The 27,259-nt window shown below is 48.2% G+C and overlaps 1 protein-coding gene across 6 annotated transcripts in view; it reads left to right on the forward strand.

Moving 5' to 3' along the window:
- FLNB (filamin B) overlaps positions 1–27,259 on the forward strand; it is a 150,699-nt gene that overhangs the window by 119,777 nt on the left and 3,663 nt on the right. For 2 of the 6 annotated variants that reach the window (XM_047777847.1, XM_047777856.1), the window contains 15 exons: positions 244–315; positions 1,044–1,146; positions 1,852–1,992; positions 5,378–5,506; positions 6,246–6,419; positions 6,954–7,112; positions 7,420–7,623; positions 8,357–8,509; positions 8,613–8,735; positions 12,228–12,494; positions 13,141–13,278; positions 14,484–14,599; positions 18,775–18,907; positions 21,652–21,828; positions 26,561–26,779. In XM_047777847.1, coding sequence (XP_047633803.1) covers positions 244–315; positions 1,044–1,146; positions 1,852–1,992; positions 5,378–5,506; positions 6,246–6,419; positions 6,954–7,112; positions 7,420–7,623; positions 8,357–8,509; positions 8,613–8,735; positions 12,228–12,494; positions 13,141–13,278; positions 14,484–14,599; positions 18,775–18,907; positions 21,652–21,828; positions 26,561–26,779 — 2,308 coding nt within the window. Of the gene's footprint in view, positions 1–243; positions 316–1,043; positions 1,147–1,851; positions 1,993–5,377; positions 5,507–6,245; positions 6,420–6,953; positions 7,113–7,419; positions 7,624–8,356; positions 8,510–8,612; positions 8,736–11,136; positions 11,204–12,227; positions 12,495–13,140; positions 13,279–14,483; positions 14,600–18,774; positions 18,908–21,651; positions 21,829–26,560; positions 26,780–27,259 lie in introns of those variants that run through there. The other 4 variants (XM_047777866.1, XR_007134493.1, XM_047777875.1 and 1 more) reach the window with 4 other exon arrangements.

Here is a 27,259-nt window from a genome sequence, read left to right on the forward strand (position 1 = left end):
TCTGTAGGCCCGCTTCCTAGAAGTGGGGTCATGGGTTCAGAGGGCAGGTAGATGTGACATTGGAAGAACGGATGCCAAACTTGCTTGTTACAAGATGGGAAGAATGTAGGCTCCCAGTAGAGTGCGTGGCTCCCTGCTGTGCAAGATGGATGGGGAGGAAGCAGTCCTCAGGTTGTAGAATCTACTGAGTAGCAATGTCCCTGCAATGTGATTCCCAACTAATTTCCATTTGCCACTGACCAGGCCACAGATGGGGAAGTTGCGGCTGTGGAGGAGGCACCGGTAAATGCATGTCCCCCTGGATTCAGACCCTGGGTACACTTTTGGTTTTTGTTTTTGTTTTTCCTTTTTGTGTGTCTGTGTTTACTCAGCCTTTATTTCAGAAAAGCTGCAGCCTGCTTTGGGGGGTTGCTTAAGCCCTCTGGGTGTCCTGGTCATTGGTTTGTTCCCACTGATCAGTCCATCAGTCCATGATCCCTGCTTTCTCTGCATTGAGACCCACCTATGTCATCGTACGCGCTCCACGAATCGCCCACCACCATGTCTGTGATCACGCTCAGTGCAGTTTGTTTCCACATTTAAAGAGAAAGATGGACAGCTGTCTCAGCCCTCCTGCTGACTCTCCACGCCGCCACTTGCACATTTGGTTTCTGTTCAAGGGGAAAGCCACCGCTGCTACTTTCTGCCACTTAAAACGCACCTTCTTTTCCAGGCCACAAGCAACTAAACCTTTCCAGATGGAACCTCTTGGGACTCACAGACATTACTGTCTCTCACTTTTCCACTGTCTCATGGGCACAGCTGGGAATTTTACAAGCAGATAGTCTAGTAATTTTTAGCAATTGGTCGGCATAACTCTCTCAATCACTCAGGGTCTACTTCGGCCCCAGAGCCAGTTAGACAAACCTGTGCTACATGCACAGTCACTTCCCCAAATCCTGTCTGCACAAGCTTGCAAAATTCCCAGTTGCTCTGCTCCCTGTAGCTTCACCAGCCCAAACTGTTGTCCGCCTTACCCAGTGACTACTGCTTCCTGTTTTTAGGTCACCGAAGAGGCCTATGTCCCAGTGAGTGACATGAATGGCCTAGGATTTAAGCCTTTCGACCTGGTCATTCCATTTGCAGTCAGGAAAGGAGAAATCACCGGTAAGCACCATCTCACTCATTCACACCAGCTCTCTAGAACAGTGGTGGTTCCACTGTGCCCCAGATCTGGGGTCCGGAATTAATCCAGCATCCTAGGTTCTTATTCTAGAGGGTCAGTCCATCAGCCCCTGGGTTTGCAGAATGTTCTGTGTATATATGTATATCTCTGAAAAGGTGGTTTATTTATAACTTGCATCCTAGAGAGGACTGGAGATTCCCTGTAGGTTGAGAACTACTGTGTTTAGATATTTCTCGACTATCAGATTCCTTTTCCCGTCTTTGCCTGCCTTCTCTTATTCTTCTGCTTTTCCAGGTCTGACATTGACACTGAGGTCTGCTGTACAGGATTTACTTTCTCTCCTATTCTCCTCTCAATGCCTGCTTCTCTTTGAGTTAATGCTTTACTAATCCAACTGGTCCTGTGGTCTTTTCAAATCCCGTTTGAACTTCCAGTTTGTCAGTACAAAAGTAGAAGACCCTTTATTGTGAGTTGCCTGCTGCATTTTGTGAAAACAAAAGAGAACAAAATAATGACAGTTACATTTCTGCTTCCTGTTGTGGAACTTGAATGTTTTTGGCAGCAGCGCATGCGTATTCTCAGATCTCAAAACCTATATTTTGAAGGCTACCTGTGCCCCTGTGCTCAGCTTCTCAGGGGGAAGGTCTTTGGCAGGCTCACCACCCTGTTTCCTTGTGCTCCAACAGGAGAGGTCCACATGCCTTCCGGGAAGACAGCTACACCTGAGATCGTGGACAACAAGGATGGCACGGTCACCGTCAGATATGCCCCCACCGAGGTCGGGCTCCATGAGATGCACATCAAATACATGGGCAGCCATATCCCTGGTGAGTCAGGCTCAGCACCTTGGCCCGCTGGCCTGCAGAACCCCAGGATTTAGAGGCCTGAACAGCTGGGAGGTTGTAGACATTCAGTCAGCTACTGTGACCAGTTCTCAGTGGCAGGTTTGGGAGTACAGTGTGGGTGTCCCTGCAAAACCAGCCTGGGACCCCAGCAGATCCAGCTAATGTCTAGCAGAGATGATGCAGCATCATGGGTCAAAGTGTAGGCATTTCTGTCCATGACTGTCTTTGTCACTATGCCGAGCATGGCCAAAGGGTGAGCTGGGAGAAAAAATGAGGTGCATCAAGGGACTTTCCAACTCTAAGCAGTGTGGGAGTTTGAGACAGGAGAAGAGGTTGTGAGAACAATCTGCCTTATTGTCACGCTGCCCTTGGCAAGGAAAACCAGCTCAAGTTTCGTGTCCATCAACCACAGTGTTAACTCTTGTATTTTTTTTTTTAATTATTAAAATGGTTCTTTGGAGTTCCCGTTGTGGTGCAGTGGTTAACAAATCCAACTAGGAGCTATGAGGTTGCGGGTTTGATCCCTGGCCTTGCTCAATGGGTTAAGGATCTGGCGTTGCCATGAGCTGTGGTGTAGGTCATAGACATGGCTCGGATCCTGCATTGCTGTGGCTGTGGAGTAGGTCAGTAGCTGTAGCTCTGATTAGACCCCTAGCCTGGGAACCTCCAAATGCCAAGGGAGCAAGTTGGATCCCAAGTTGCAGTGGCTGTGGTGTTGGCTGGCAGCCATAGCTCCAATTGGACCCCTAGCCTGGGAACTTCCATATGCCACAGGTGTGGCCCTAAAAAGGGAAAAAAAAAAAAAAGAAAAGTGGTTCTTTACTTTTTAATTTAATATTTTGAGTGTCCATGTAGTTTAACAATGATGGGGAGAAACTTTTCCTCTGCACCCATATCCCTCATCGACCCACTTCTTGAACCTGACTGTTGTTCATTTTTTATGTTTGCTTTGAGAGTATTTTTAAGACTCTACAGAACATGGGAACACAGATTTTTAATCCCTCTCCCCTCTGTTATATAAACAGTGGCATGCACCATGCATGATTCTGATACTGCCCTATCCATCTCGCAGCATATCCTGGGGAGCTTTGCATGTCCCCATAGTAGAGTGTTGGTGGTGCCCCACCATTTGGATGAACATTACATGTGAACCGTCTGTCCTACTGGAGTTCATGTGGGTTCTTCCCTACCTCTTGGGATCACTAAGTCATGCTGTGGTGCACAGCCTTTCACATCCCTCATCTCACACGTTCCAGGTGTGTCTGAGAGATTTGCTTCCTGGGGGGAGGAATTGCTGGGACAGGCCCAGCCATCTATCATTCCGACAGATCTCACCAAAATGCCCTTCATCGGGCTCTCTCCCTTCACACCCCTCAGCCATGTAGGAGAGCACCTGCCTTTCCGCCCACTTTCCAGTGGAATATGATAACAAGTTTTGGGATTTTTTGGCATTCCCGTTGTGGCACAGCAGAAACAAATCCGACTAGTATCCATAGACATGCGGGTTTGATCCCTGGCCTTGTTCAGTGGGTTAAGGATCTGGCGTTGCCTGAGCTGTGGTGTGGGTCACAGATGTGGCTCGGATTCCAAGTTGCTGTGGCTGTGGTGTAGACCAGCAGCTATAGCTCCTTCAGCCCCTAGCTTGGGAACCTCCTTATGCCAAGGTGCGGCCCTAAAAAGAAAAAAAAATGGGGATTTTTTTTTTTTTTTCCAAAATGATAGTTAAAAAACAGTATTGCTTTATTTATTTATCCTGTGAAAGAGATTGAGCAACCTTCTGTACAGTTAGTAATGTTTGTCTTTCCCTTTCTCTGGACTGGACGCTTGTATCCTTGGCCCAGGATGCCTTCTATTCAACCATTGGCCTTTGTCATAGCACCTTCCGAGAACAATTTAAATACTGGGAGAACAGACTTTGAAAAACTTATGGTTTCCAAAGGAGACAGTTTGGGTGTGGGGTGGAAATACTATAAAACTGGATGGGGATGATCATTGTACAACTATAAATGTAATAAATTCATTGAGTAATAAAATAAATGAATAGGAGTTCCCGTCGTGGCGCAGTGGTTAACGAATCCGACTAGGAACCATGAGGTTGCGGGTTCGGTCCCTGGCCCCGCTCAGTGGGTTAACGATCTGGCGTTGCCCTGAGCTGTGGTGTAGGTTGCAGACACGGCTCGGATCCCGCATTGCTGTGGCTCTGGCGTAGGCCGGTGGCTACAGCTCCAATTGGACCCCTAGTCTGGGAACCTCCATATGCCGCGGGAGCGGCCCAAGAAATAGCAAAAAGACAATAAATAAATAAATAAATAAATAAAATAAATGAATAAATACTGGGGAGATTAGCCCTTTGCGATAGGAGTTGGAAATATTTTTCCCAGTTGGATATTAGCTTTAGTGTATGTGTATGTATAATATTTGTTTAAAGCAAAAATTACCTGCTTTTATTTACATATTCTAAAGATGCAGATATAGAAAAAGTAAAAAATGTCTACCATTTTCTTTCTACTTCCACTGCTGGTATGTGTATCTTTTCAAATGTCTCTCTCTGTACCTACAAATGTGCATGCAATTTTGTTTTGTTTTGGCATGGCATAAGGGTATTAATATTATATAGGGATATATTATAATGGACATATGTTACATAGGGTTTTATTACATTGGGTATTATTATATAGGTATTATAGTGGGTATTGATATAGGATATATTTTAATGGATATATATTACATAAGGTATTATTATATAGGCATTATAGTGGGTATTAATATTATATAGGGTATAATATATGGGATACGGGTATTAATATTAGATATAATTTGCCTTTTTTTCTTTTTAACGCAACACGTTACGGATAACCTCTCAAGTTAGTATACATAGATCTCCCTCATTCTTTTCAATGACCCTGAAGTAGGCGAATGTTTATTCAACCAACCCCCTATTGTTGGATATTGAGGTCTTTTCCCATTTTGCATCTGACAACTGTAGGAGACATTCCCAGAGCTGGGCCTGCATACTCTGAAAGTTACCAGCAGACAGCCATCCCCTCTACTAGTGGGTCATTTCTCCCCTCGATGCCACTGTTTCCTCCTGACCTGTCCCTTTGAGCCATAGTTCCCTGCCTAAGCCCCCCTAGTCCAGGGCAGCCTCAGGACTGTTTTTCTTGTATGATCCATGGAGGGTCAATAGCGGGTTGACCCCCTTGGGTGTCCTAGGATGCTGAGCCCCACAGTCTCCTTTTGCCTTCTGTTCTGTACTGGAGACACCACACCTGCTGCTGCAGGGTGACTGTTAAATCCCGGGTTGTCCAAGATGGGCATCCCCCCACTCAAAGGGTCCCAACTTTGTGTGTGTTCTTTACAAACCCAGAGAGCCCACTCCAGTTCTACGTGAACTACCCCAACAGCGGGAGCGTTTCTGCGTATGGCCCAGGCCTGGTGTACGGCGTGGCCAACAAAACCGCCACCTTCACCATCGTCACTGAGGACGCAGGAGAAGGTACTGTGTGATTTCTGTGGTCGTCCACTTCGGCCTTCTATTTGGAGTTAAGTGGATATAATTCCAGGGAAGCTTTTAAAAATAATGTGCTTAAATGGCAGTATTTATCTTATCCTTTCTCTCTCATAGAAATGTTATGTAGAGCCGCTGTGTCTTCTACCCAGAACAGAACTTTTAAGGTCCTTTGTGTTCTGATTAAAATCAGATTCGTGCTCTGAAATGTTTTATGTGGCTTGCCTGAAATGTAAGCGTGTTTTGGTAGATGGCGTCTTCGGTTTTGTGCTCTTTGTACCTGTACATGTATCCACAGGGCCACATGAATTATTTAGTGGTTCATTCTAGATAAAGCTCTGTGAGCATGCCCGTTGTCACCACAGAACTTTCTAACATTGTGGTTCTAATGGATTTTTGTGATGGTATCCAGCACTCACACAGCAGTGACAGTCTTTGTGTGATACTCTCTCCCATATGTGTGATAAGCGTGAAGGATTCCATCCCTTCCTCGCCCCACACATCCAGGAGAATGGAACTTCAGGGTCACTTGTAGGAAGAATTCAGATGGTGGATTGTCTCCGCCATGTAAATTGCTTTGTTCTGGCCTATCCTCCTGTCCCATGGTTCCCGTGGCCTGTGTCTGATGATATTCTTGGCATCAGAGCTATCCTCAATAAGTGGTGATCCCTCTCGAAAGAAAGAAACACTCTCCTTGATGGCCTTCCCTCCCTGTTCCCATTCACAGGTGGCCTGGACCTGGCAATTGAGGGACCCTCAAAGGCCGAAATCAGCTGTATTGACAACAAAGATGGGACGTGCACAGTGACCTATCTGCCCACCCTGCCGGGTGACTACAGCATTCTGGTCAAGTACAATGACAAGCACATCCCTGGCAGCCCCTTCACAGCCAAGATCACAGGTAGAGTTGCCTGGCTTTCTGGAGACCTCCTACTGGGAGATAAGGCTGCCTTGATAGCCCCTCTCCCATCAGACCCCAGGCAGCAGGGTAGGCATCTGTCTCAGATTAGGTCTCACAGTGACTCCTTGGGAACAAACCAAAGGTCCAAGGTCAGCATTGGATGAGCTAAATCTCTCCTTTCGCTGCTAATCCCAGGAGGGACTTTTTGTGCCAGTCCAACTCCAGGGTCCAAATAAGAAGCCCTCAGATATAATTCAAATAATATATACTGCGCAAGTATAAATGAGCTCAAAGATGCCTGTCAGCATCAATTCTAGATGGATTTTTGTCTCCCTTTTACAGTTGGGAAAACTGAGGGTTGGAGAGAGTGGCTTAGCCAAGTTTGTGTGAGTGTTCTGGGATTCAGTGGAGGTTACCTGGTTCAAAGCCCTGCTCCTCCCTCTTCCTGTGCTCACTGTGTGTGGAGTAAAGGCTCCAGAGAGCCGAGGTGACCATGTGTAACAGAGCCATGTGGGGTGGGGGGATGTTTTCCAGACGACAGCAGGCGGTGCTCTCAGGTGAAGCTGGGCTCTGCTGCTGACTTCCTGCTCGATATCAGCGAGACTGACCTTAGCACACTGACGGCTAGCATCAAGGCCCCGTCCGGCCGCGACGAGCCCTGTCTCCTGAAAAGGCTGCCCAACAATCACATTGGTGAGCTCAGGCTGCCTTCGCAGCTGGAGTTGGGACCTCTTGAGTCGGGGGTGGGGATTCCTTCAGTCCGTGCCCAGGAAATTGGTTGCACCTCGAAGGGTGATGTGATGAACTTGCTGGGTCACGTGTGGTCAGAGTCCAAGTGCATTCTGCCTTGCGATGTTGACCACCCTCTTGGACACCCTAGGTTGCCAGAAAGTCAGGAAGGAAGTCCTCTTCCTCTTTGTGCAAGTGTGTCTTCCTCCTGCTTCCTCCCCTTTACCGCACCCCCTTGCCCTTACAAATCCCAGTCTGTGCTCCCGTCCAGGCATCTCGTTCATCCCCCGGGAGGTGGGTGAACACCTGGTCAGCATCAAGAAGAATGGCAACCACGTGGCCAACAGCCCAGTGTCCATCATGGTGGTACAGTCAGAGATCGGGGATGCCCGAAGAGCCAAAGTCTACGGCCGTGGCCTGTCGGAAGGCCGGACTTTTGAGATGTCTGAATTTATCGTGGACACAAGGGATGCAGGTCTGTCGGGGTGTTCCAGGGGAAAAAGCCCAGAGCTTCGGAACTGGCTTCTTTTTGCTCTGATTGCTTCATTTTCTCATCCTGACAACTTTCTTTTCTCTCTGAGCATCCTTCAAACTATGGATCCTTGGAGTTTCCGTCGTGGCTCAGCGGAAATGAATCTGACTAGGAACCATGAGGTTGCGGGTTTGATTCCTGGCCTCGCTCAGTGGATTAAGGATCCAGTGTTGCTGGAAGCCATGGTATAGGTTGCCGATGCAGCTCAGATCCGCTGTGGCTGTGGCTGTGGCGTAGGCTGGCTAGCTGTAGCCTAGCCTGGGAACTTCCATATGCCATGGGTGCAGCCCTAAAAAGACAAAACAAAACAAAACAAAAAACATCAGATTCTCAGGCCTGTGCTGGTAATATACCCCCAGACAGTGCATGCCACTCTTGGGGGCAGGTGGGCAGAGTGTCTTCCCCAGCAGGTTCTTCAGGACAGGTGGTCCGTGGGATATTAGTAAATATCCTTGAGAAAAGAGGATGGTCAAAGCCACGTTCAATCAGGTTGTTTCACTGCAAGATTTCTCAGTGCCTTTAACTGGCTTCTCTGCCCAGAGCTCGCCAACAGGGGCCACCATAACTGACTTTCTATCTGGAGAATTTCCTGGGGTGGATGTCCTCTCTGCAATCAGTAGGCTCCCCCTTGCTGATGAGTTGCTATCACAGCAACCCTCTGGCTATTGTGTTGCAGGTTATGGCGGTATATCCTTGGCAGTGGAAGGCCCCAGCAAAGTGGACATCCAGACAGAGGACCTGGAGGACGGCACTTGCAAGGTCTCCTACTTCCCCACCGTGCCTGGAGTTTACATCGTCTCCACCAAATTTGCTGACGAGCACGTGCCTGGTATGTGTGGTCCCCTCTGAACGCCCCGTCCCATGCTTGGGTTTTCTGTAAATGCCACATGAGTCCTCTGGACTGTTCTTGAGGGCTTTCTTGGTTTTTACAGGGAGCCCATTTACTGTGAAGATCAGTGGGGAGGGAAGAGTCAAGGAGAGCATCACCCGTACCAGTCGGGCTCCATCTGTAGCCACTGTCGGAAGCATCTGTGACCTGAACCTGAAAATCCCAGGTGAGCATGAGCAGCTCATGAGTCAGGCCATTGGATGCCATTCATCAGAAACCATGTCTGAGCTTGGCTCAGAACAAGTTCTCTCTGGGGGACTATTTTTAAATTTTATTTTATTGTTATTAATTACTTAATATTTTTAGACTTATTTCTCACAGAGGCCCAGCTGGGAAAAATAAGACTGTTTACCTGTTATCCTTTCCTTCTTCCAAATGAAAATAACTTTATCATATCACATGGGGGGGAGAATAGATTAGCTTTTATAGTTTAATTTATCTTTTTAATAGACGAATAGTGAGAGAACTGGCCCTGCTGATGCTCATGTCAGCCCAGTGACAGTCTTCTAATTTCCATTTGTATCTCTCATTCCTAAAATCAGAATGAGGGTTGGGATGTAAGGCTGGATGGGTGAGCTCCGTCTAGCCCTTTCCACAAATTAGCCAATTAACAGCCACAGTCTGCCTAAATGTGGTCCAGGTTCTTGCTATTAAGAGGTAACTGTGGGGAGTTCCCGTCGTGGCGCAGTGGTTAACGAATCCGACTAGGAACCATGCGGTTGCAGGTTCGGTCCCTGCTCTTGCTCAGTGGGTTAACGATCCGGCGTTGCCGTGAGCTGTGGTGTAGGTTGCAGACGCGGCTCGGATCCTGCGTTGCTGTGGCTCTGGCGTAGGCCGGTGGCTACAGCTCCGATTCAACCCCTAGCCTGGGAACCACCATATGCCGCGGGAGCGGCCCAAAGAAATAGCAAAAAAAAAAAAAAAAAAAAAAAGAGGTAACTGTGGGAGTTCCCACTGTGGCACAGTGGGTTAAGAATCCAGCTGCAGCAGCTCTGGTCACTGTGGAGGTGCAGGTTCAATCCACAGCTGGCACAGTGGGTTCAGGATCTGGCCTTGCTGCAGCTGCAGCATAAGTTGCAATTTCCGCTCAGATTCAATCCCTGGCCCAGAAACTTGGATGTGTCATGGGTGTGGCCATTAAAAAAAAGAAGAAGAAGTGACTGTGTAAGTGAAGACTTGAGACTCCACTGGCCTATTCTGTGGAGTTGCAAATTCTGTGGAGACAGAAAATCTAAGTAGTCTTCGGATGAAGCTCATGTTGTGATGAGCTTCGAGCTTCTAGATGAAGTTCCACCGTGCATCTCCTGTCTCTGCCAACTTGTGACATATCCATTTGCTCTGCCTTCTCAACAGTATTTAATGGGTTCCTCCTGTAGACAGACATTGATAAAAGCCTCATTACTGTAGTGTCCAGACTAAGAATCCCTTAAAAAGAGCTATGTGGACTGTGATCATAAAAAAGTTCATGTGCTCAAGAAAAAGTGTCACCTCATTCCACACTATCCTGGAAGCTTTTGGTTCATGTTTGAGGCCCAGAGCTGGACCCACGATGCCTCCAGCCTCCTAGACACATGGGCTCAGCCTCAGATCACACTGGTCTGCTTCTCACTGTGCTGTGGGCTTCTTTCCACAGCAAAATATACTTCCCCATCATCTTTTTCATGTCTGCCTAAGGTTGCATTTCATGGCTAGGTAGACCATCTTTCCTTGGGTTTTCTCATCCCGTGTACACTCATCTCCACCCCACCACCCCCTTTTTTGTTTGTCTTTTTAGGGCCGCACCCATGGCATATGGAGGTTCCCTGGCTAGGGGTCCAAGGGTCCAATCGGAGCTGTACCCGCCAGCCTACGCCAGAGCCACAGCAATGCTGGATCCAAGCTGCATCTGCAACTTACACCACAGCTCACGGCAATGCCAGATCCTTAACCCATGGAGCGAGGCCAGGGGTCGAACCAGCGTCTTCATGGATGCTAGTCAGTTCGTTAACCACTAAGCCACAACAGGAACTTCCCACCACCCTTTTAACCAGTGCTCTGTGACATCTGTCATCACATTGGATGGATGCCCAGGATTCGGATTGCTAGGCCCATGCATTTCAAATGCTGCTACACCTCGGCAGCCTGTCCTGCAGAAAATGAACTGGTATCTGTTTCTCCATCTACCCCCCAGCACTGGGCACACTGCCTTTCACTCTCACTTTGGTCAGGCTCATGGAAAGATACTGTCTCCAGTTCTTAGTTTCATTTCTCTGGTCATTGGGCAGGTGGACCATTTTCATTTTCAATTCTCATGTGGAGAACTATCTCTTCTATTCCCTCTGCATTTTTTTGTCTTTTATTTTTGTGCAAGGTGGACAGTTCCCCTTTCTCTCAAGTCTCTCAGGTCCGACTCCTGATTCCTCCTTTTCAGTGGAACTAGGCAACACTGAATGAGACTCACTTCCCTCCATTCCCTAACCCTTCCTCCAATTACAAGGGAGGATGGCTCACCAGTATCCAGATGGCCACCAGACCCAGGCCAAGTGGGATGACCCTCTCCTCAACTTCCTTCCTTTCTCTGTCCTCAGGGCTCAAAGTCATGAGCTGCTGCCCAGATCCTGTAGGGCTGGAGGGCGCGGTTTTGTGCTGCCCTAGGTGATGGCATTACTTGGTCACCCGGCATGCAGCCTGCCTGTCACCACCACATCAGTGCAGGGACAGTCGCTGGCATGGCAGGGCACCTCGGGTGCAGCAGACCTGGTCCGCTTACTGGTGTTGGGGACCTGGGGCGTCATGTTTCTGGAAGCGCAGCCTCTGGTCTTTAGTTTGCTCAAAGCTTTGCTCACGCCTGGTTTCTCCTTTTGCCACTGGGACTGATGTGTATTCACCTTTTCCTCTAAATGCATTTTCTCTTTTTGCATAAAAGAAATGCCAAGGCTTCTTGACAAAAGGGATGATGGCTCTTGCATTTTCTGCTCTTACCTATGGAAAAGAGCCCCTGTAAGCCTGACAGATGGCCCCATGTCACATTTGCCTAGAACCATCTGAGCCATCATAGTTTTTATATAGTTTATTTGCATTCTGTAACTACTAGCTCAGGCTCTGGTTTAAAAGTGCCAAGTCAGAGTTCCCATTGTGGCTCAACGGTAACGAACCTGACTCGTATCCATGAGGACGCGGGTTCAATCCCTGGCTCCACTCAGTGAGTCGAGGATCTGGTGTTGCCGTGAGCTGCGATGTAGGTTGCAGATGTTGCTGGGATCTGGTGTGGCTGTGGCTATGGCATACGCCTGCAGCTACAGCTCCAATTTGATCCCTAGCCTGGGAACTTCCATATGCCACAACTACGCCCCTCCCCAATTAATTAATTAATTAAAGTACTGCATGGGGTTAGCTCCAGCAAGAAAGGCTGTAAAAGTGCTCAACGAGGCAAAACGTGTCAGTGCTCCAGAATGTTCTCTGCACCGGGTGGTGGGAAGGGCCCTGCTCTCTCCATACGGGTCACGCCATCCAGGAATGTGAGGGAGACAGGAGTGCAGGCATCTGGCCTGATTGGGAGGAAGCCTGAGCACCCCGCACCCCTGGGCTGCACTCGCTTGGCCGCTGCTTGCCCTGCGTGTCCTATTCTTCCTCAGACCCTTGCCCTGACCTGCTTCTCCTTCTCACCATCCCTTTTCAGAAATCGACAGCAGTGACATGTCAGCGCATGTCACCAGCCCCTCTGGCCGAGTGACCGAGGCAGAGATTGTGCCTGTGGGGAAGAACTCTCACTGCGTCCGGTTTGTGCCCCAGGAGATGGGCGTGCACACTGTCAGCGTCAAGTACCGTGGCCAGCACGTCACTGGCAGCCCCTTCCAGTTCACTGTGGGGCCGCTGGGCGAGGGGGGCGCCCACAAGGTCAGGGCGGGGGGCCCTGGCCTGGAGCGAGGAGAAGCAGGAGTCCCAGGTGAGCCTTCTGGGCAGGCTTTTCACTTGAGTAGGTCGAGTTCAGTCTGGCAGAGTGAGCACTCTGCGCTCACCGCCCTGCTCTGAAAGGAAGACTTTGTGTGCATGATTCTGACGGGTGGTCTGAGGGGCGTTCTTTAAAACAAGGCTTCTGTGGCTAAAGGCATTTGGCAGTTGCTCGCTTACCCAAAGCTAAATAAGTGTCTTCCTGAGGGACTTCTCAAAGCCTGTAATTTATGGTGTGTGTTGTGAGTCTGCAAGAGAGGATCAGGGTCGTAAAACTGTTTCCCAAGCGTCTTGCAGGCTAACATTGTATAGGGCCTGCTAGAATTCTACAAAACTGATGGTGAAGGTCCCTTGCAGTGGGGGTTGCTGAATGGGAAGGTCTCTGGGGGCAAACTACTGAACATTCTCATCTTTTTCTGACTTGGTTTGCAAGTATGGAAAAGATGCCTGATTGCCCATGAACTTAGTGTTGTCATGGACAGAGCTTGGCAAACATCAGCAGTGCCCTTGCTTAGGTTCTGCTCAGGGTTAGAGGAAGAGGAAAGGGCTGGCAACAGACAGAACCCAGCATTCCAGCTTTAAGCAAGAAGAGGGGCTGTTCTGGGGCTTAGTCGCTGACCAGGTATTTATTTCTGTCTCAGCTGAGTTCAGCATCTGGACCCGGGAGGCAGGCGCCGGAGGCCTCTCCATCGCTGTCGAGGGCCCCAGTAAGGCTGAGATTACATTCGATGACCATAAAAACGGATCATGTGGTGTGTCTTATATTGCCCAAGAGCCTGGTATGTACTCAAGGGCCAACGGAGGACATTTTCCTTGTTTGGGGATGTCTGGATTGTAAGGAACAGAAACCCATCAGGCTGGCTCCATTAGAAGAGGAATTTATCTCTGGGCACGTGGAGCATCTCCTAGAAATCCAGTTGCAGGAAATCTAGCCAGGCCTTCAAAGGGCAGAAACTGTTCTTTATACTCTTGTTCTTTTCTGGTGCCCTCACTGCTTATGCTGTGGTTTAACTATTTGATTCTTCCCAGTTCTTCTCACTGACCGGCCTCTCTCTGCCCACCCTCGGCCAATGTCTGGTGTGGCTGCCCCAGAAGAGTTACCACAAGCAGGGGTTCTTACCTTTTTTGTGCCACAGATCCTTGGGCCTCTGGTGAAGCCCATGGGGAGCATCTCAGGAAATATATTTAAACACATGAAATTAAATACTTCAAATTATAAAAGAAATCAATTTTATTAAAGTATTGTTATTAAAATCTTTAAAGGAATAAATAGGTAACATAGGAATGTATACACATTTTCGTTAATGCATTAAGTCATACAATTTGGTGATGGTCTGTTAACTACCTTAATTTCTTAGTGGCGATAAGTATAAATGGTATGTCAAGGCATATATAAAACCAGAGTTCCTTTATGGTGCAGTGGGTTAAGGATCCAGCATTGTCACTACAGCAGCTCAGATCACTACTGTGGCATGGGTTCAAATCCTGGCCTAGAAATTTATGCATGCTGCAGGTGCAGCCAAAAAAAAAAAAAAACCAAAAAACAAAAACCCACCATATATATATAAAATTGTAAAGTGATATTTTAAAATGTCATTGTTGTTGGTGACGAGGTCACAAGAGTTAATGTGCTGTGGTTTTTTGTTGACATTTCTAAAGGAAGGAAATGGTAAATTTCAGTCAGAGATTAGTAAAAATAAAGATGTAATTTTCTTTCCCCCATTCAAGTTTGATGGATTTCCTGAGTACTGTACACAGGCCCTTTGCAGGGGGACCTTGTGGGTCCAGGTTAAGATCCCTGCCCTGTCCAGCTAAGAAAATAACATTGTGAGCCAGGTGACCCTACCTGAACCAATCAGCCTCAGCCATGGAGGGGGGCAGGGTCTCTCAGAAGGCACTTGAGCCCCAGATAGAGAAGCAGGAGGCCAGTCTGGAACCACATTCCCAGAATCTCTGACATGATGGGACTTTCCTGTTCCCACAGGTAACTACGAGGTGTCTATCAAGTTCAATGATGAGCACATCCCCGAAAGTCCCTACCTGGTACCAGTGATCGCACCCTCTGACGACGCCCGCCGCCTCACTGTTCTGAGCCTTCAGGTGAGACACAAGGAAGCATCCATCTCCTTGGCCACAGGCCGACCAGTGAGGCCCTGGACTCCTGAGGCACCTTGAATCCCCGACTCTGTGCCAACGGCCCTAGCACATTTTAACCGGGAATGCTGCCAGTTATAGGGGAGCTCTCCTGGGGCAGAGAACCATTTAGGACAGCAGATTGTTGGGGCCGAGCAAAAAGCAACCACAAAACTCCTCAACATTTGAGGATGAGTTAGTTTTCTAAATATTTACTCAAAAGAAACAAAGAAAGCCTGTTAATAATTGGTTAAGGGATAAGGAGGGCTTTCAAAACAAACACAAAACTAGCAGTCCAAGGATATTCACTTGCTATTATTGGCTTCCTTTTCCTCAGGAAAGTCGATTGTGATTTATTTTATGATGCTAATTTATTTATAACAAGGCATTTATTTATAACGCAAGGCCCTATGTTACTTACCTCCCTAAATCCTCACGACAGCCTGGTGAGTTGGTTTTCTTGACCCCCACTTAAAGATAGAAAAAGTGGAAGTTCCTGTTGTGGTGCAGTGGAAATGAATCCAACTAGGAGTCATGAGGTTGCGGATTTGATCCCTGGCCTCGCTCAGTGGGTTAAGGATTTGGCGTTGCTATGAGCCGTGGTGTAGGTCGAAGACGCGGCTCGGATCTGAGTTGCTGTGGCTGTGGCTTAGGCTGGCAGCTACAGCTCTGATTGGACCCCTAGCCTGGGAATTTCCATATGCCTCGGGTGTGGCCCTAAAAAAGGACAAAAGACAAAAAAAAGAAGAAGAAGAAAGAAAGAAAAACTGAGGTGCAGAAAGGTTAGGCTTCCAGGAACCAGCTAGAATGAGGCAGAGTGAGGTCTCCAGAACCAATGCTCTGGCATTGTGTCAGGTGGTTTCATAGCCCAACCTATCGGAATGCAGAAATGTAACTTGTCACCCTGGCTTCAACAGGACACTTCCTTCAACATTGCATTATCTCCTTCAGCCTAACTAAGAGCCATTGGGGGGGGGGTGCCTTTGGGTGCTAGGACACTGAACAATAATTAGGTGTAGCAATTTGGTTGTGGAATAACACTGGAATCTCAGAGTATGATTTCTCATTAGAGGGATTTCTAAATAGCCTTCAGCCCCCCACCACCACACTACTCCCTAGTTGTTACAAATACTGGGTTGAGGAGTTCCGCTCATGGCTCAGTGGTTAACGAACCCAGCTAGTATCCATGAGGACGCGGGTTTGACCCCTGGCTTCTATCAGTGGGTTAAGGATCCAGCATTGCCGTGAGCTGTGGTGTAGGCCAGTGGCTACAGCTCCGATTCGACCCCTAGCCTGGGAACCCCTGTATGCCTCAGGTGTGGCTCTAAAAAGACAAAACAAACCAAAGACCAAAAAAAAAAAAAAAATGCTGGGTTGATTAAAACAAGCTTGTATCTCAGATTGGTGGTATCATTGAGTCAGGTTCTGTGCACTTGGTGTTCATTCAAGAGCCTAACCTTAAGCTTTGAGGGGAATTGGTACTGTGTGTTGTCCCAGACACTGGGGAACCCAAACAGAACCCACACCAGAGTCATGGTTACGATTGAAGCGGCCTCGTTGGAGAGTCCCATGGGTACTGACTGGTCACTGTGGTGCAGATGTTTTTCTTGTGTTTCATTTAAAGGCTTCTTAACAGAAGTTCCTTCTGTGGCCAACTTAACTAAAGCCTACGGAGGGAGATAAACCCAGCATTTGTTGAGGGCAAAGAGCTGCCTTCTTGCATCTCGAAGATTTCTTTGGGATCTTCCGAGGTGTTTATCTCCCTCTTGAGGATTTAGTGGCAAGTGGATTCAGGTAACGTAAATGGTTCTGTTCACAAGGGCTGGTGTGAAGAAATCCCCTCCTGAAAACTTCTGTAGAGTCTTCTTACCGGTTGGGTCATAAAATATATAAATAACTATGCAGCAGGCTTGTATGTCCATCAAGCTTTTGTAACCAACTGCTGCAGCAGGAGGGACCTGTGTGTCAACTTTGTCCCCTGTTCTTCCCAGGTCACTCGATGCCAAGTGATATGTAAACTATTTATTGGAGATTTCCTGGCAGGCTGCACAGCAACATCTGGTGCTGGTTAGGGCAGAGAGACATGTATTGTTTTGTCTTGCTTTTGAGACTTTTTAGAAAATTGGAATCGGCTGGTATTTTGTGGAGGAAGCGGGGGTGGGAAGGGGGTGATCTGGCAATCAAAGACTCCTTAATTTTGTGTTCAGTCTTCCCTTCCTCATCCATCACTTCCAGGTGAGCTTGGGTCTAGTAGAATGTTCTCCAGCAATGGGAATGCCCCGCATCCCTGATGTGCAGTATGGCAGCCTCAAGCTACATGGGGCTGTTGAACATTTGAAATGTGGCTCGTGTCACCGAGGAAGTAAAGTTTTTATTTTACTTAATTGATTTAAATTTAAACATCTATAACCACATGTGGCTAGTGACTAGTGAACTAGGCAGCGCTGCTTTCATGCCTTGCTGCTAAGATGTAATCCTTGGACCAGCAGCCTCAACATTGCCTGGGAACTTGTTAGGCTCTGTTTCAGACCTGCTGAATCAGAATCTGCTTTTTAACAAGACACTCAGGTGCCTCTGTTACACATTGAGTATGAGGCCCTGCTGCTTTAGAGATGTCATCTGAGTCTTTGTCCCACCAAGTTTACATCAAAACTGCTGACTTGTAAAATTTTGCTATTGAGGATTGGCCAGTCTTAAAATATCTTAAGCATCTAAACTTCTAATCCCCTTTTCCCAGCAGAGGGTATAGTTTCCAAGACAAAGCCTGGAGAGTGAAACTGATCCAGTGAATAGCAAAAGCTATACCTCTCTGTAAACCAATTATACTTTTAAAAAAAGAAAAAAAGCTATACTTCTCCCCATGGCTCCTTTGGGGGCACAGACAACTTCTAAATGCATATTAATAATTAACAATAAGGAGTTTCCATTGTGGATTAGTGGTAACAAATCAGACTAGTGCCCATGAGGACTTGGGTTCAATCCCTGGCCCTCATTATTAGTGGGTTAAGGATCTGGCATTAACATGAGCTGCGGTATAAGTTGCAGACTCGGCTTGGATCTGGCATTGCCGTGGCTATGGCATAGGCCGGTAGCTGCAGCTCCAATTGGACTCTTAGCTTGGGACCGTCAAGGATTAAAAAAAAAAAAAAGGAAGAAGGAAAAAGCCCCCCAAAAGGGAAAAAAAAACAAAAAACACTTAACAATAAACTGACATTTTCTAACTTTCCTATGAATGGGCCAGGCCCTGGGCTGAGTGCCTTGAATGCATAACTTTGTTTAATCCTCACAGCAGCTCTCTGAGGTAGAGGTAGATTCTGTTATGCCCATTTTACAGATGAGGAAACTGAGACTCAAGAGGTTAAACAATTTAGGGAGTTCCTATTGTGGCTCAGCGGGTTAAGAACCCAACTAGTATCCATGAGGTTGCAGGTTTGATCCCTGGCCTCACTCCTCCGGGTTAAGAATCTGACATTGCCATGAGCTGTGGTGTAGGTCACAGAGGCAGCTCGAATCTGGCAAAAAAAAAAAAAAAAAAAAAAGTTAAACAATTTAATTATATAGATAGGAAATGGCAGTAACTCCGGGTCCTGCTAATATTTAACCACTGTGTAGTACCGCATGTAAGAAAAATCCTGTGTAGCCCCTTACACGTTTATTAAAAGTTCTCTCGATCCCTACCCCTGAGATAAAAACTATTAGTGAGTGATGGTTTTGCTCTTCCTAAAAAGGTCGGGGGTGGGGGGAGGAAGGCTTTTTTTTTCCCCCTTTCTTTTTTTTGAGGAGAAGCAGGATCTCGAAGATACTGGGTTTTCTAGCCTATACAGGTCTTGTTTGGGATGCTGAGACTTTAATCCTACTTGGCAGGAGGTTCCAAGGCTTTAAACCCAGGAGCCATTGCCTTCATCCTGAATCAAGATGGTTTGGATATAAGACTATGCAGCTGTGTGGCTGTGCTTTCTTATCTTTAATGCTAGAAATGTGGGAATTCCTGGCCTGCTCTCTTGTTGTTAGATATTATATAGAAAAACATTTCAGGCCTATTTGCATGAGAACTGTCCCTCCAGAGTCCCAGGTTGGATCAGTATGTGCTGCTGAGCAAGAACACCGAGGGCTGTAACCTGTCTCATGTATTAAATTCTCAGGAATCGGGATTAAAAGTTAACCAGCCAGCCTCCTTTGCTATAAGGTTGAATGGGGCAAAAGGCAAGATTGATGCAAAGGTACACAGCCCCTCTGGAGCCGTGGAGGAATGCCACGTGTCTGAGCTGGAGCCAGGTAAGCCAGAGGCTGGGTGTACAGGGACCAGCATCAGGATCCCCTTTGGGACATTCCTGCAAACCTGTGCCCTGACAGAGGAGTCATCAGCCTCTCTGAGGCCTTCAGATACCCTTTCCTGTTGCTGGGCACTGTTTATAAATTAGGGTATAAACATTTGCCAGGGACAGACTTTGAGATAAACCGCGCCTCCTTTTTTTTTTTTCCCCCAGACAAATACCTCTTTATTTTCTGTTGTTTTCCAGATTTCTTTCACATGACATTCATTGTGATGTTCTCTTGTATTTTACCAAAATATCACAGATTTTTGCTGTCGATCTTATGAAATGAATAAGCACATTTGACCTCACTTAACTCTGAGGGAAAGGTCAGTTGCTGTTCATCTCTAAATCAAAGAGAATCCGGCAGAAACCCTTTTCCTCTCCTGCCCTGACCATCTTTACTATCTGGTTCTCATTCCTCCTGTGCTGCTGGGGTCCTCACACATGCACTGCACATTTCTGACCCTCTCTAGTTCCTCGCTAGACTCTGGGGGCTCCTCTATCACATCCTCCTCAGCCTTACCTTCCCGTTGAGTCTCTGACACTTAATAAATGTTCACTGCCAAAATGGGCTCATTAAAGTTGAGTGACATCAGAGAATTCCATACATCAAGGCAGTAGGCAAGTAAATCTCAGGCTGTTAAGCCCTCCTGAAAGCCCAGATGCTCTTTTTTTCACTTTGAGATGAACGTCAACTGACCTTTCCTTCAGAGGACTTTTCAGAGGATGTGACACTGAATGGGGGCCCTGATGCATAAGCCTGTGACCACTGCCCTTATTGGGCATTTGCTATGTGCCCTGCTCTGTAAACAGTGAGGGTGGACACCTGGGGCCTGGCTTGGCATTTAGATGTCTTCCTCCTGATGGACAGAAAAGGAAAGGGCAGTGGGAAGCCTCAGAAAGAACAAATGTGGGGGCTGGGTGCCAGGATCATGTCATGGCTTAGGTCTGACCACATCGTAGAGAATGTACTGGAACATCTGAAAGCCAGGGTGGTAAGCTGATGCTCCCAGAGTGGTCCATTTGAGAAAACATCAATAGTCAGCAGTGTTTAGAAATAGACTTGATGCCAGAGAACTATAACACTTTGTGACCAATTCGCTGTAAGGGTTGAAAGTGAATTCAGAAAGCTTACGTGTAGTGTGTGATGGGGTAGAAAGATGATAGACAGTTAGCAAAACTCAGGATAGCAGCCATGGGTGGGCAAGGGTTGGTCAATCAATGCCTCATGAGAGTTTTAGTACTTTATTTTTTTGGAGGGGGTTTTAAAGTGTCTGCCAAATATCCAAGTGGGGGTGTTTAATAGCTCTCTCCAGCATTGGGGTTTAGCCACCAAGTTAAGTTATGATATCCTCAGCCCCAGGCAGTGTCTGAAGCCCTGGGGGGTGTCTGAGACCACTAGCATGGCACAGTCAGGCTGCTGTTGGTGACAAATTACAGAACACTCATCTCAAGCCAACTCATATAATAAGGGTTCTATTACAAACACATTAAAAGGGTCTGCTTATTTATGTAGCCAGAAAGTTCGGAATCTAAGATGGGTTTCAGCAACAATTTAATTCAGCCATCCAGCTACATTCTCCAAGGCCCCACACATCCCTGCTCCTTCTTCTGATCTGTGGGCTTCATTCTGAAACTGGCCTTCCTCTCGGGGCCAAGATGGCTGCAGCAGCACTAGACTCCCTATCCCCACACAACACCAATCAAGAGAGACATCCTCTCCTCGAGATTCTTTCTCAGAAGTGTAAAATGCTTGTTTCACAGAAGTCTCCAGCCAACCTCCCCTGCCATCTTACTGAACACTGAGCATACACGCCCCATTCCTGAGCCACTTCCTATGGCTAAATTCTGTACGTTGATTTAGGCTTGGGGAAAAAGGAATTCCTCCCCCCAACACACCCACATTAGATTGACCCAATCAAGGACTATACCTGGACATGGGGTGGATCAGTTTCCCCTGAAGTACATTTCAAAGAGGAGGGGTGGATACCAGCTGGGGACTCCTGGGCAAAGTGTCATGTTGATGGAATGGGTGGCAGCTCCATACGGTGAAGGCGTTGGGGGAGAAGAGAAGAGGGTTTGTGTGGAGCTTTGGGAAGCACAGTTCTGAAGGGGATGGAGAAAGGTCCAGGGATCCAGGGAGAGGCTGACAGACTGACTAGAGGAGAACAGTCTGCAGCCCAGAGGGAGCACTTCAAGGAGCAAGGATGGGCAGGTGGTACATGATGGAAGGGTATTGTAGGTGCCCATTTCAGGTGACAGATCATCTTGCCACATGCTAAGACCCAAACACACAGAGAAACCTGGCTATTGCCCTGCCGGGGGCGGGCAGTGGCTAGCATGGAAGTTATTTAAGGAGTTTTAATCTCATTTGGAGCCATTTTTTTCCCTTTAAGTGGCCAAATAGAAAAACTTTGCCAAAAGTCAGCTTTTCATAAAGGAAGTGTTCTTCTGAGGCCAAGGCCACAGAGGATTAAACATAGAATTTGAGATTTGGATGCATCTCCCAAAGGGCTGACCAGGGACACACAAATAGGCCCAGCTGGTTTTGATCACCAGCATACAGGGTGCCAGGCTTGCAGTATTGCAGTATTAGTGATTTTTGATTGGCCCTCTCGGGTTGGCCTCCTGTCCCTTGTCCCCACCCACCTTGGTGGTGTCCACAAGCCTGCTTTTACCCTGTACCTTTGTTCCCTCTCCCAGATAAGTATGCTGTTCGCTTCATTCCGCACGAGAATGGTGTCCACACGATTGACGTCAAGTTCAACGGGAGCCACGTGGTTGGAAGTCCCTTCAAAGTGCGCGTTGGGGAGCCAGGACAAGCGGGGAACCCTGCCCTGGTGTCTGCCTATGGCGCGGGGCTCGAGGGAGGCACCACAGGTAACACACTGCCTCTGCCTCTCGTCTCTGGCCGAGCTGGGCTCGGGGCAAAGCCGGCTGGAATGCTTCAGGCCCCAGGAAGCTTTCCATATACCTCCCCAGGGAAACAGCAATAACGCACCCGTGGGAGGCCCTCACTTGACCTGCGGTAAATCCGGAATGAGGGCTTGATGGCCAAGTTCTCACAGCTCATAACTATGCAGCTGTCTTCCTTTACCAGATTCCTTGCGAACCAGGACACCGATAGGGAGAGAAAGAAATACAGCATCGTTCACTTGGAGGCCTCCTTTGCCTGCACAGAATTTGTGATGCATGTAATGGACCTTCAGAGAGGTCTCTGACCTACCAGTCCTTTTAGTGGTGGTTCCCCAGGCTCCTAGAAATACATGGAATCAGCAGTCAGACCTGTCACAGCCTGGCTCCTTCTTTTATTCTGATCCTAATAGAGGAGGAGAAAAGACTAAAACAGTCAAATTCTGAAGCTTTTGCGACTCGTTACAATTCTTTTTTATTTTTATTTTTTTGTCTTTTCAGGGCCACTCCTGCAGCATATGGAGGTTCCCAGGCTAAGGGTCGAATTGGAGCTACAGCTGCCGGCCTACACCACAGCCACAGCAATCATGGGATCTGAGCAGCCTCTTCAACCTACACCGCAGCTTACAGCAACACCAGATCCTTAACCCACTGAGTGAGGCCAGGGATCGAACCTGTATCCTCATGAATGCCAGTCAGATTCATTTCCGCTGAGCCACGACGGATATTCCAAGACTCATTACAATTCATTTTGATCTTTGCCACAGTTGGGACACATTGGAGTGTGAAAAATACAGGCAGTGAGAAAATATGTAAAGTTCCATCTTGCTTCTCTTCCCACCCTCCCTCCCTCTGGGTCCAGAAGGAAACATGACTAACAGTTCAAGGGAGAACCCTCAGGTCTCTTTGTTGATCTTCATTCTTAGACATTCATTTGTTTAGCTAGTCAGTTCATTAAAAAGGTAGACATAAAATTTGGCTTTTGTTTTACAGAAATCATCTTAGTGCACATATTGTAGTAAGTACAACTTCTTTTGTTACTTGACATCTGAAGGAAATTTCTGTGTCAAAATCTACAGATTTACTCGCCTTATAATAGCTACAGTTAATGTTCATACCGTGAGCACAGAGGTGGCCTCTGGGAGGTGTCCAGCGCATTGCTATTTTGGAAGATGTCAGGGTGGGGAGCTTGTCCACTTAGGCGTCTCTGCAGGTGTGGACTCTGGGACATGGTTTGTGTCTGAGTGTTACTTTGGGCCCTCTCAAGAAGGCAGCTCGATTTCTTGAGTTTCTTGTGTGTGCAGGTTCTGCTCTTAGGCTCCCACAGATGCGCTGAATAGGACAGAGCAGTCCCACCTCCCTACAGCAAGGGGATGAGTGGCCGAGGTTACCTGGCATCCAGGCCCTGGAGTGAATACTCTAAGAGGCTGTGCGGCCCTGCCTGGGTGCTGGGATGACTGACTGGTTGGCGTGCCACCCTGGAACTTTGGCCAAAGCAGTGGCCTCACCGAAACCTCCCATGAGGTCTGCCTTAGTACTGTCCATCTCCCCAGGCCCATCCGGTCTGGCTCCATGCTGAATTCCAGGCCAGCAGCTTCCCCTTTGTAAAAGGCACCGTATTGTTTCACTCTAGGCACTGTCCATTTTACAGATTAATAAGTGAGGCTCAGAAAGGCTGAGTTGCTCCCCAAGCTTACTTAGTTGGGAGGGGACCAGACCAGAACCTGCCTAGCCCCCAACCTCAAGGCCTGCTCACTTAATCCCTGAGTGTTGCTGGCTCACCCAGAGGCTGTGACTGCACCTCTCACCCACTTCATAAAGTGTCCTAAAGCAGGACCTCTGTCCTCCCAGCTATTCTCAGGTGGTAGTGCAGGCATCTGGCCCCTGGCAAACCATCCACCCTTGAAGCCCAGGTGGGTGGGTCCTCCTGGCACTTGAAGCCCCAGCAGGCCTCAGTCCAGACCCCACAGTGGCCACTGAGGTCTCCTGCGCTGCCAGCAGCCATCTCATCCCCATGCTGGATCACACCTGCTGTGCCCAGGGCCTCTCATGCTTCCTCTTGGCTGTTCACACACCTTCTTGGGAGCTCAGGTTTCAGGCTGTGCTTTGCCAGCACTGGATGCCTCTGAGGGAAGAAGCTGGTCTTGCAAGGAGACTCCCAGCCAGGAGGGAGAGGTACAGAGCATGCCTGTTTCAAACCCTGTATAAATATTGCTCTTGTCAAGGGGAAGGCATCTTGTTTTTCTAGCCCTCCTGCTCCCAGGCCTTTTCCCAAATAGCCATCCCAAGATTACACAGCTGCAGTGTGTGTGGAATGAAAAGGTGTCTGTGCCCGGCTGCTGGAGGGCCTGCATCCTGACTTTGGAACAAAGCGGGCTTCCCTGTGTTTTTATGACTGGGTTTGCTGTATCTCTTGGCTCCAGCTTTAAATGGTCCATTCTGCAGGTTTTGGAACATGGGAATGTGGAGAATTTGGGGTGGGATTCTCTGCTTCAGAGAGGCCGAGAAGGTCAGGCTTTAGACCAGAGCGTTCCAGACTCACTTGTTGGAAGAGCCATTTTCTTGATGAAGTGCTCCTGGAACCCCAGTATGCATTCAGTCCAAGGCAGAGCCACCTTCCTTCCTGCTACCCAGTGCCCACTTTGAAGATGGAGCAGGGCTGCATTAACATGCATTAATCTCAAGCAACTCATCTGTACATACACAGGGTTGCATGGGAACACCACCATGCCCAGAGATGTCTAGGGTGTTGGTTCTACCTGGAGGCAGTGGTGAGAGAGACTCCTGCAGGTGGATTTTCTTTCTCTCTTCTGCTCTCAGGTGAGTGCATTAGCTCCAGGTTAGACAGACTTTATGTTTAAATCCCAGTTCAGCCAATCCCCCGCTGTGTGACTTGGGGTGAGTTACTTGACCTCTCTGAGCCTCTACTGCTTTCCTGTAAAATGCAGATACTAAGGGAGCCCACCTGATAGGTTGCTTTTGTCCTATCTTTTTTTCTCTTTCCCACCTAATCGTCCTTTCTGGACCCTCACAGTCAGGATGAACTAATAATATTTCTCAAGAATGGAGCAGCTTATTTAAAAGGGTGGGGCTCTTTTCCACTGCAGCCAACTCTTTTTTTCATCTTCACTTTAAAAGTATCTTTCCTGGAGGAGTTCTCTGGCCATCTAGTGGTTAGGACTCAGGACTCAGTGCTTTCACTGCTGCAGCCCAGGTTCAATTCCTGGTCTGGGAACTGAGATACCCCACGTCAAGCTGCTGAATGCTATAGCCAGAAAAAAAATTTAAATAATAATAATTTTTTAAAAATGTCTTTCTTATTGTTACTTGCAGCCATTTCCTGGAAATGCTGTTCCTTGTTTGCATACCCCCCTCCCTTCCCTGCACAGCCTGTTTTGGCAGTGGCTGCATGAAGGGCTGCTGGGCTGCACAATTTCAAGACAAGATTGAGATAGCAGGGGGGCAGGGGGACTGAAACTGGAGCCTCAGAGGCTTCCAGAAACAGCTGGGTTATGTTTGGGGGTTGTACGATAGCAGCTCCTTTGTTTTATTGATAACCAGAACAATAATTCTTTCTCTGGCCTTGGAGCTGTAATTAAACCAAAATAGTTCTCAGCTGGGGCGGAGTCCTGGGCTCTGGAAAAGCACAGCCCTGCACAAGAATGCTGTGCCAGGGATGCCCCATAGAGGGCACTGTAGTGGGTGTACAGCCACCTTCACTGGCCACCTCTGGACTGGAAAGGGGCTTTTGCTCAGGCAGGAACGCCACCATGGTCATTGGTTGGCATTCTCTTTTGGCCCAGCTTTCTTTTCATCACCAGCCAGGATGTCTGTGCAGGAGACCCTTACAGGCCAGGCAAGATATCTGAGGCCACAGTTAGGGCATCTGAGGCAGGTCCACTGCCCATCCAGTGGCCAAGAGACAGGCCTGGGCTCTGGAGCCATGCAGACTTGCTCTCATGCCAGCTCTGCCACTTTTTTCTTGTAGCTCTGACTGGCAAGTGGGTGGACCTCCCTGACCCTCAGGGTCATTTAAAGAGAAATTACTGGGCATGTAAAATGATGGGCACAGGATCTGGAGCCAGAGTGGTGCATGTGGTAATAGGCAGGAGCTGCCATTTTGGTTCTGCCTGTTGCTGGTATTCATGGCAAAGCGGGGAAGCTGGGGGGGACTGCAGATTCTAGCAGCTGGCCTGGTCTTCAGCATGGTGTCTGGGGCAAGGAACCTGAGGAGGAAGAAGGCAGCACTGGGCTGCCTGGGATCCTCCCACCCTCAGGAGAAAGGAAAGGTCAGAGGGGCCCACGCTTCCCTCACCCTTAGAGGCAGAGCCCTGGGGGCTGAAGCAGCACTTCAGGCTCACAATGACCACTTAGGTGTCTCACCCACAGCCAGCCATGACTCGTCCCCAGAGGAGAGAATTGGGCGGTGGACGCTGATGGATAGAATGGCAGCCACGCTCCTGCCTGGGCCTCAGAAAGGGGTTAACAACCCCCAAGGTCCTAGGGTTCTCTGTGCCAGGAGCTCAGAGCTAGTGTGAGTGACTTCCTATGCCACCAAGGTGACCTGTCTGTGCAGGAACCTGTGAGTGCCCTGCCACTGTTCCTGTGCCCCCAGAACACTCCCCAAACCACACCCCCTCATCCCTCCAAACCATCCATGTGACCTTAATTCCTGCTTTTCCTTCTTCCTTTCTCCCAGGTATTCAATCTGAATTTTTCATCAACACTACCCGAGCAGGGCCAGGGACATTATCTGTCACCATTGAAGGCCCATCCAAGGTTAAAATGGATTGCCAGGAAACCCCAGAAGGGTACAAAGTCATGTACACCCCCATGGCTCCTGGAAACTACCTGATTGGCGTCAAATACGGTGGGCCCAACCACATCGTTGGCAGTCCTTTCAAGGCCAAGGTGACAGGTAACCACCAAACACCTTTTTGGGGGGGGGGGGGGTTGGGCTGCACCTGCAGCATATGGAGGTTCCCAGGCTAGGCGTTGAATTGGAGCTGTAGCTGCTAGTCTATGCCACAGGCAAAGCAACACCGGATCCAAGCCACATCTGTGATCTACACCACAGTTCACGGCAATGCTGGATCCTTAACCCACTGACCGAGGCCAGGGATCGAACCTGTGTCCTCATGGATGCTAGTCAGATTCGTTTCTACTGAGCCATGACAGGAACTCCCAAACGCCTTTGAAGTTATTCTTCCCCCTGTGGAGCTGGCCTTGTCACATTATCAATAGGGCCATTTGATAGTAGAAATTGTGCATGATTTTAAGTAGGTTGAATCTCCTTTGAATCTTGAATGTAAAGAAACATTCAGAGGGAGTGCGTGTTGAAAAATTGCAAAATAGACAGAGCTGGAGTACAGAGGTTGAGAAAGCGTGTTACGTGGTT

This window comes from Phacochoerus africanus, chromosome 1 (genome assembly GCF_016906955.1).
Source record: "Phacochoerus africanus isolate WHEZ1 chromosome 1, ROS_Pafr_v1, whole genome shotgun sequence".
Classification (NCBI taxonomy): domain Eukaryota; kingdom Metazoa; phylum Chordata; class Mammalia; order Artiodactyla; family Suidae; genus Phacochoerus; species Phacochoerus africanus.